This window comes from Patella vulgata, chromosome 4 (assembly GCF_932274485.2).
Source record: "Patella vulgata chromosome 4, xgPatVulg1.2, whole genome shotgun sequence".
Taxonomy (NCBI): Eukaryota; Metazoa; Mollusca; class Gastropoda; family Patellidae; genus Patella; species Patella vulgata.
Window position 1 is genome coordinate 14,799,752 of NC_065882.2, and position 10,002 is coordinate 14,809,753.

The following is a 10,002-nucleotide window of genomic DNA, read 5'->3' on the forward strand; positions in this document are numbered from 1 at the left end:
ATGCTGAAAACTTCAGTCAAATTGCTCAACTATGAACCGAGATATTGCGATTGAATTTTAGGCCTAGTCTCGATCATCATTACTAAAGTCGGTATGATAAAAACTAAGTCTTGATTATCCATTTTGACGTTAAATCATCCATCGAGATTTGATTATTGTTTGGATAAGCTAATTAATGTCTAATTTAGGGCAATAGGCAGATTTAGCTCTCGCATAATATATGTTTAAGAAACTTAAAATAGACGAAAATAGGCCTAAAAGCATATATTAATGTATCATGCATGTATATAAAATGATTAATATTAATTTATTTTTTTAGATATTTATTGTAATTTCTTATCAATTATGTTCGGTGAAACACGTCAAGTCCAAATTGAAGGTCAGTCGTTTCTTTAATTACTATTTTGTCGTTAGTGAATCAGCCATTACTAATTGCTTCCGCATGGTCTTGTAGGAGATATCATTCTTTGTTCATTACAAATGACTTCCGAAACCACAGAATGTATTGATTATAAAATGTTTATTGCGTATTAAATATTGGAAATTAGGATCCTATATTTTCACAGCATGGTCAGAACATCAACGTTGATTGGAATTTACGAATATTGAATTCTATAATACATGTTTTTAATTTCGAGTATTCTATCGAAAAGATTGAGTTAGGGGTTTAGCTCCTTAATTCTAGATTGCCACTATCACGATTCGCGCTACGATTGAAATCGTGGTTTTAATCGTGGAGTAATCGTGGTGATCCTATCAGGTCTTATCATATATACTCTTAAAAAAAAGTAGGGGATATTCAGAAACAATACAAAACTGCGGAAATGCACTACTGCTGTTTTTATTAGAGTGTATGTTAATAACAGGCCAATTGCCTACACATGAACATAAACAGTTCATATGGGCGGCTTATCTGACGGCCCCATTTCACTCGCAAAGAGATACACTGTCAAAAGTAAAAATGTCCATGACTAGGTATTTGCATTTCAATATCCCCTACTTTTTTTTGAAGAGTATATTATAGTCATTCGTTGGAATCGTGCTGTTCGTATCGAAACGTATCCGAACGTATCGGCACTTACACGATCGTGGACCCAATCGGGACTATCCTGTTGCAACGCATGGAACGACAGTGGGAACTTGGCATTAAATAACAGTTAATTACGTCCCTTGGGTTGACACTATCTATACATTATTGAAAAGCTTAATCAATGACCGGTTAAATGTAATATGTACATGTATAGATAAATCAAGTCCAAAGTAAAAATACTTGAGCACCCTATCGACTATTTCATTGGTGTGACATTTCCTACAAGCCTGACATCGTAACCACGCGGGCTGACAAGGAAAGCTGTCTAGTCGTTCGGATGGGACGAAAAACCGAGGTCCCGTGTACACATTGGCGTGCACGTAAAAGATCCCTTGGCAGTTGGAATTCGATATAAGAGTAGGCCGTAGTGCCGCTGTCAGGGCAAAATTTCCCTCATAGCACACTGTATGGCGTATGCCCGTCTTCATTAGCCCAGGTTAGGAGCAGAAAAGTAGGACGTTAAACTCCATTTCATTTCATTTCATTTCGTAACCACGCCACCCTACTCGTCTTAGTGCTTCGATTGTGTGTAACACGAAATGCAGAGAGACAGATTGAAAATGAACTTGAACTTTATTACAGGCGAAGCAAAAAGTTTGCTGTAGCCAAACCAAAACATGTATACAAATATAAATAATATACATTGATAATTAATAAAAGTATGAATAACAATAGAGTGTAAATACCCAATCGCCCCCTTAGTGCAAATTCACATAACTACCCTTAATAGATAATTTAATAAATCGGAACAATTACTATTTTGATACTCCCACCGCACCCCAATCCCACCAATAGTCTGTTACCCCATTCAAATTCAGATATTTACTGAATAAAAATATTGTTGATAAAAAAAGTGCCGACCACATACCACGTATGTTGACCTCGCACGGTTAGTTGCAAGTACATACAACTACTTTAACTGGAATTTTATAGGGCTTATGTCGAGTGCGACCGTATGCAACTGACCCCGATGCTACCAAAATTGTCAGGAACCACATAGCGACCCTGGAATCAGTACAAACTCTAACAAAAGAATAACAATACATTTCTTAAAGGAGAGTTCTGCCATTTCTTGGTATTCCCCTTTCGTTGAATGTCAATACTCGATAACGTCGGCCATATTTATGCACACAAATGACGTAATGGGGCCCTGAAATAAATTGCGAAATACACAGAATGCCTAATCATTGTCGCAAAGCTAGTTCCATTCAGTAGCAAAACCGCTTAAAATTTGGATGCAACTAGTTGCAAATGATTGCAGGAACGGAGAACATGTGCAACTAACCGCCATTGCTTTTTTTCACAATGGCATCAGAGAGAAAGGTCATACAACTGAAATGAAATGAAATGTGGTTTAACGTCCTACTGTCCTGCTCCGACTGGACTAATGAAGACGGACATACGAACATGTGCTATGAGGGAAATTTTGCCCGGGCAGCGGAGCTACGGCCTACTCTTATACCGAATTCCAACTGCCAAGGGGTATTTTACGTGCACGCCAACTTGTACAACTGTCCTTGTCAGGCTCTTCGCCCTGCGCCACTGACAAGGGGAAACCACGCCGGAAAAATCCCGATGTACTTTCTCGATCAACACCGGGAGCGAACCCGCGACCTCCAGGCTAGCGAGCCAGCTCCTTACTCACTGAGCCACCGTGCCCCCCTTTGTCATAAAACTCTCTTTGTCATACAACTCTCAGTTTCATTCAGTGGCATATAACCCAATCGGCAATCGCACCGGATCACAAAGGCGACATACCCCGACCCCCTTTTAGCATGGGAATCACGTGGCTAAGTGGGTAAGACGCTGGCTCGCTAGCCTGGAGGTCGGTTGTTCGATTCCTGCATTGGCCGAGAAAGTTCATCCAGATTTTCCGGCGTGGTTTCCCCTTGTCAGTGATGCAGGACGGAGGGCCTGACAAGGACAGCTGTCTAGTCGTTCGGATGGGACGAAAAACCGAGGTCCCGTGTACATATTGGCGTGCACGTAAAAGATCCCTTGGCAGTTGGAATTCGCTATAAGAGTAGGCCGTAGTGCCGCTGTTCGGGCAAAATTTCCCTCATAGCACACTGAATGGCGTATGCCCGCCTTCATTAGCCCAGTTTAGGAGCAGAACAGTAGGACGTTAAACCCCATTTCATTTCATTTCATTTCCCTTTCAGCATTTATCGTCCTTATTATCAGTGACTCAAAATGAGACTTTCTGTGGTGTGGCTCTGTCTTGAGGGACGAGGGTTGTTTACATTAACAGTATTACAAAACTTAATAATGACTAATAATATTAATCCAAGACTCGTTTGCCTGTATATTTATTTAAAATGAAGCAATTATCTTAAGATATAGCATCTTGTCTGAAACATCGCGTAGAATATGACATCTGATCTTTTCACAAGAATATAAAAAACAAACTTGTTAAAATATAAAAAACAAAAATTCAGATTGTTATTCTGTATTTCGCAATATCTAAAATCGAAAGTTTACAAATTTCAAAAATATAGATCAGAAAATAAAACGCCATTACCATGTAAACAATAATATGATGAAATGAAATGATGTTAAAGGCCCATCTGTTCTGGTCCGACGAGCATGCTAATGAAGACGGACATACGCCATGCAGTGTGCTATGAGAGAAATTTTGCCTGAACAGCGGCGCTATGGCATATTCTTATGTCGAATTCCAACTGCAAAATGATCTTTTGCGTGTACGCCAATGTGTACACGGAACCTCGGATTTTCGTCTCATCATAACAGACTATACGTTAGCCTCTGCCAGGCCCTGTGTCCTGCTCCACTGACCAGTCGAAACCACGCCGACCCCCCCCCCCCCAATAAGACAAACCTACGGACAAGACAAAACAACAAGAAGAATGTGCTACTATGAAACGGGAATCACCGATTGGTGAAGTCATCCGCGCCATTTTAGAACTATGACGTCAAAGTTCGGCATTCGATGCGCAGTTGTCCAAAGAACAAAAATTCCAAGTTTCACGTAGACCTTACTCAAATAAGCGGAACCTTTAAGCTTTTTTGAATGCGCAGTTGTCCTAAGTACAAAAATGACAAGTTCCATGTAGATCTTACTCAATAAGCGGAGCCTTTAGACTTTTTTGAAGAACGTCGCCGAAGAATAATAAAATTGAGATTTCCAAATTGAGTTTCTGGTTCAAAAATATTATTAAAATCCCATTAACTTGTTTTTGCATGTAAATATTATTATAATGAGAAAACAAAACAACATCGTCATGAGGTAAAATATGGTCGTTATCTAAATATAACCAAACATAATTAATAATCAATATTTTGAAATCCAAAGAAATGACATGTGGTTTATAGACCCCTGGTTGAAATGTCAGTGATAATGGGACATATTAAGGTCATTGTCGGTCACACTCACAGGGGGGGGGGGGTAGATGGCCGAATGGTTAGCACATGCGCACTGTATCATAGGGTCTGTCATTGAGTTGTACGTGACAAGGAGTAGGGTCGCCTATTCAACCTTTTCTCCGGGTCCTCCGGTTTCCTCCCACTGCTAAAGATCCCTACGCCGCAAGCGAATTATTGAAATAAAAAATTGAACCATGTGTTAGTCCCGAAATGACCTAGTTTGTGTCGAGTGGACGTTAAGCCCCATTTCTCTCTCTCTGTCCGTCACACTCACACAAATGTAATTTGTGGGTCAGTTTGTATTTGGTACAAACATATACAACATAGTAAATATCATATATGGTATCGGGAGGGATCGGTTGGGGGGGGGGGCTTTAATATTGGGGCGCCTGACTGACGCCCAGTCAGTCAGTTCCCTCTTTAATACTGGCCCTCTAGCAGAGCTAACTTAGACGGGAATAATAAATTCGGTGTGTCGGTGTGTTAAGGGGAATTTAGCCCGGGCAGCGACGGTTCCTTTCCTCCTATTTTTCACAGAATTCTGTCATGGATTCTTTTGAATGCATGCCAACGTGTACACAGGTGGACCTAAATTTTTCGGCCTATGCGAACGACTGGACACTTTATTTTTTCTTGCCAGGGCATCCATCCTGTACCACTAACGAGGGTATACAAGCCGGAAAATCCCGATAACCTCCGGTCCTACCCGAGACCTATACTGTTTGGTGACCCATCGCGGCCTGTTATTGAAATTCGGGTTTCAAACGATCGCTGGAGAAGCTTACTCTTTTTTTTAGATGACGTGGATGTTTGGGAAATTCAGATAACTAAATTACATGTGGCTCAGCGATTAAGGCGTTGACTCACTCAACAGACGGCCCTGGTTTCGATTCCGGTATTGGTTGATGAATTCCTCGGGAGTTTTCAGCATGAGTTCCCCCCTCTAATTGGTGCAGGATGGAGAGGGGTGCAAGATAGAGCGTCTAGCTTCTCGGGTGGTGTAAAAATTCGAAACCTACTCGTGTGCACATGTACGACCGTTTAGTACAGAAATATGGGATATAAAATCCCGTTTTATTCTGGATTTACAATTTTCAGAAATGAAATGAAATGGGGATTAACGTCCTACTTTTGCTGTTCCAACCGGATTAGTGAAGACCAGCATAGGCCATGTATAGTGCCAAGAGGGAGGAAATTTTCGCCCAGACACCGTCGTTTTTCGTTTTTCTTCCCGACTTCATTAGCCCAATCGATGCATAAAAGTGGGACATTAAACACCATTTGATTTCGGTGTTTCGTCCCATCCTAAAAGAAAAGAAATGAAAAGAAATGAAATGGGGTTTAACGTCCTACTGTTCTGCTCCAAACTGGGCTAATGAATTAAGAGAAAAGATTATGAATGAGATTTGATGACTGTAGATATTACTGTACCTGATCTTTGTGTGCGAGAATTCATCCTTATTCCACTCTAATCCTTACAACACAAGTTTTAGTACTTTATTAATCCTCCCATATCCAAAGATTAACGAATAATAAATCTCGGATATCCAGAAAATGTTCGAGATTAACAAATCAAACATGATTTTATATAATAAATAGTGTGTATTATATATAGAGATATGTGTATATACATGTACAAGCGGGATAAAGACAGTTGTTGTAAGTTGAAACTCGTCATCTGGTCGTGTACACCGTATCATGTCAACTTTAACAGCCAGCCTTCCGATAAAACTATCGATTATCACGAACTCGGCACACGAACAGAATTGCTACTTTAAACAATTTGTGTTTTAATTTTTCTGTTAGGTGTTTTGTTGTCATGTGGTTGTGTTAAATGAGTCGGAGAAACTCCCCGGGTGCATATAGATTTATTTATGCAAGCCGTATGATTCTGTATTATGTCCTATATCAAATCCCCATTCAAAATATCTGTGTGTGAATTTAAAGGAACATGACACGTGGTTTATCATTCTGCTTTTTCGCTCCAACCGGGATAATGAAAACGGACAGGGAATAATTTCCCGGACAGCGGCCTTTCCACCTACTCTTCGTCAAATTACAACTGCCAAGGGTTCTTTTAAGTGGGCGTTTACGTGTACACGAAACATCGGGTTTCCGTTCCATCCGAAAGTCTAGACGTTGATCCTAATTAGGCTCTACGTCCTATACCACTGAAACCTCGATGAAAAATCCTGTGGAACTCTCTTGGCCATCACAGAGAGGGAGTCATGGACCGCTTTGATAGTGTGACAGTGTCATACTCACTAGGCCACTGTGACTTTCGGCTTTAAAGGGATGTTGACAGCCTTGTCCAACTATGTCGACAAGCAGGGCTGTGTTAAGCTTCCATAGGACCCTGTCTAAGAAATAGAGAATAGAGAAAAGGGGTACAGTGGTACATATTTTATTCTAATTTTGGGATCCCTATAATATTGAGGGCCCTGGCTGCAGGCCAGTCAGCTCCCCTCCTAATCCGGTCCTGTCGACAAGTCCTAGCACCATACGTTATCTAATTACCGCTCACGTTCTTGTCTGACCGGAATCAGCGATTCATCGCCGCAAGTTGACAGAGCTCACTGGAAACCAATGGGCTAGAAGCGGTCGAACTTGCTGAACCAGCAACGGGTTCTATACACTTCACTTACACTTCTCCTGTTCTTCTTGGGGCGATACTCTTAAAAACACAGTCCATAAGACTTCGCCAATTTGAGTAGGCTTCGTATGTTTGTTCTTTAAACTATTGCGAATCGATTGACGGAGTTCGAGTTCTGATATTACACCAAAATCCCCGGAACAAAAATCTAACTCATAACGGAAAACGCGTTATTGTATGTGGGATTAACGGGGGAACTGTGCCCAGTCCTTTGGATGGTACGAAAAATATATATCACGTGTAAACACAGTTTGAAGTTGGAGAAGTGTTGGCAGAAATACCGAGATAATTCGTAGGCACCATTTGATGAGGTTTAACGTCCTACGTGCACGCCAATGAGTACATGGGACCTCGGTTTGGGTCATTCCTCGGTGCATACGGACTTGGGTATCTTGCAGCAAGGGGGTGGGGGTAGGTGACCGATAGATCTGTTTGTCATTGAGTCAAGTGGCGTTGTACATGACTAGGAGTAGGGTCGCCTGTCCAATCTCGTGGGTTTTCTCCGCCCCCCCCCCCTCCACACCCACACACGGCTAAGACCCCTACGCGCAAACGAATCGTTGAAATAAAATTGAACCATAATATGTTAGTCCCGAAATGGCCTAGTTTATGTCGAGTGGACGTTAAACCCTATTTCTCTCATATTTAAGAGATAGAGGAATCCCTTGCAAACTGCAATGTTTTGAAAGTTGAATCTCTGAATCAATCTTTTTAAAACGCAGATCCTATTTCAATTCGTTTTTTATAGTTCAAAATTTCGTTTTACTTGTTTCCACAACACTACGATCTGGAAAAGATGTTATATAACACGCATTCTGGTTGAAGTGAGGTATTAGCCAATGAAACGGTCTGTTACGGCGAGTTCACGGAACTGTGGGTAAACCACTAGAAATGTCAACGCTGATTGATTAATTACTGTCTGACGTCAATAGGTCAAAAGCCTCTGGTACGACCCCTGACGCGACCTTCCACTAGAACCGGTCAGATCTTCGTGTAGTGTAGGCCATCGAAAGTATAAAAAAAAACGAAACGAAATAAAGATGTGTATTTTAATCAGATTGTCTCTGAATGGATATCTGTCCAATAATGTTTAAAGATACATTAGTTAAGAGTTTTATAAAGAGTTGTCCATTCTTGCTATAATAATACAAAAATAGATGATAAAAAAAGAAAATGTTAAAAATATCAGTCAAATTGCTTTGTTCTGAACGGAATTGTCATTGTTAGAAGTTTTGACTAGAAATAGCCAACAATTGTGTCTTCACCGTCTATGAGAATTGGCGATCGTTTGATTGACAAACGATAACTTCACCCACATATTCTCGATTATCAAGTAACATGCTCATTATCTATGGTAGTCTCGCTTGGCAGGCTTTTCATCACCAGTTTCCGGTTATGACATCAGCGAGTAACGGTAAACGTTAGCTTGGTCCGCCGATTGATTTAATTTTAAATGGACGAGGCTGTTTAAATCCAAACTGTATCCATGCCTTCCGTGGGTCTAAAGAGTGGATTTTAAGCTTGTCGTGTAAATAAAGATCTAATTAATCATTTCTGTAACATCTGAAGCCTAAATAAAGACTTGCAATAGGCAGATTTAGCTCTTGCATAATGTATCTTTAATTCTGTTCACTATTGCGCCACTTATAATTATGTATAATCTTCGCTAAATCTTTTGAATCCTATTGGATCCGTCAGGAGATTATCTAGCAGTCTTTTAAATTACAGGGGGGTTGGGTGGCCGAATGGTTAGCACGTGCGTGCTGTATCATACGGCCTGCCATTGAGTCAACTGGCGTGGTTTCGAATCCTCGGTTGTACGTGACAAGGAGTAGGGTCGCCTGTCCAACCTCGTGGGTTTTCTCCGGGTCCTCCGATTTCCTCCCACTGCTAAAGACCCCTACGCGCAAGCGAATTATTGAAATAAAATTAAACCATATGTTAGTCCCGAAATGACCTAGTTTGTGTCGAGTGGACGTTAAACCCCATCACTCTCTCCCTCTCTCTCTCTCTCTCTCTCTCTCTTAAATTACATGCAATATAACCTGTGGAAAAATTTGATATTTTCCGAAAAATCCGAATGACACACAGACTTTAAAAGATGCTGCTGGTTTTGTAATTCATGAATTGATATATTGGATTCCTTCTCGTCAACTTTTACTAAGGATGTTAATTTACGCTGATCTATGAGTTCCAGCAGGAAAACAATACACATATACATATTTCTGATGACTTCCACGAATGAAACGTCTCATTATTATTTTTAAACGCCCACGTTTAGATTATATTGCGCCGTCACCAAGCGTGTCCGCTCGTCTGGAAAGAGAGAAAGAGAGAGAGAGAGAGCGAGAGCGAGAGAGACCAGGGGCGTCGTGCAAAAACATTTTTTAGGCCCAACTTTCTGCAAGTGTGTTCATGGTATTTTAAATTTACTGGCTGCCGCAGGCATGAGCATGCAAGGGGGGTACGAGGGGGCCCTCCCCCGGAAAATTTTTAAAATTAGAAGCCGGGAAACGCCATTTCAATGGATTAGAATAAATAAAGTTATGATTGAAAAATGGTCGTTTTTTAGTGATAATTGTAATTTATCACCCGAAAACTGAATTATATTTTATTCATCTCAACTTCGATTAAATTATTGAATGGACATTTCGAACAACTTCATGTATGGTCAAATACGTATTTAGATGTATTTGTAATTTAATAAAAAATACTTTCAGTCTTTATTTTTGACACCCGTATATGGATATTTTATCAAATACAACATACAATCATAAATAGGGATTTACACAACAAGCACAAAATCAACTCTTTAGATCCACGGATGGCTTGGATTCGGCTTGGATTTAAACAGGATTTCATTGATTGATTAATT

The 10,002-nt window shown here is 40.5% G+C and overlaps 1 protein-coding gene across 1 annotated transcript in view; it reads right to left on the bottom strand.

Annotated features, from left to right (window-relative positions):
- LOC126818601 (kinase suppressor of Ras 2) overlaps positions 1-6,062 on the bottom strand; it is a 60,895-nt gene extending 54,833 nt beyond the window's left edge. Inside the window, exon 1 of the mRNA XM_050546103.1 lies at positions 5,906-6,062. Coding sequence (XP_050402060.1) covers positions 5,906-5,930 — 25 coding nt within the window. The 5' untranslated portion in view covers positions 5,931-6,062. The remainder of the gene's footprint in view (positions 1-5,905) is intronic.
- Between the last annotated feature and the right edge of the window lie 3,940 nt (positions 6,063-10,002).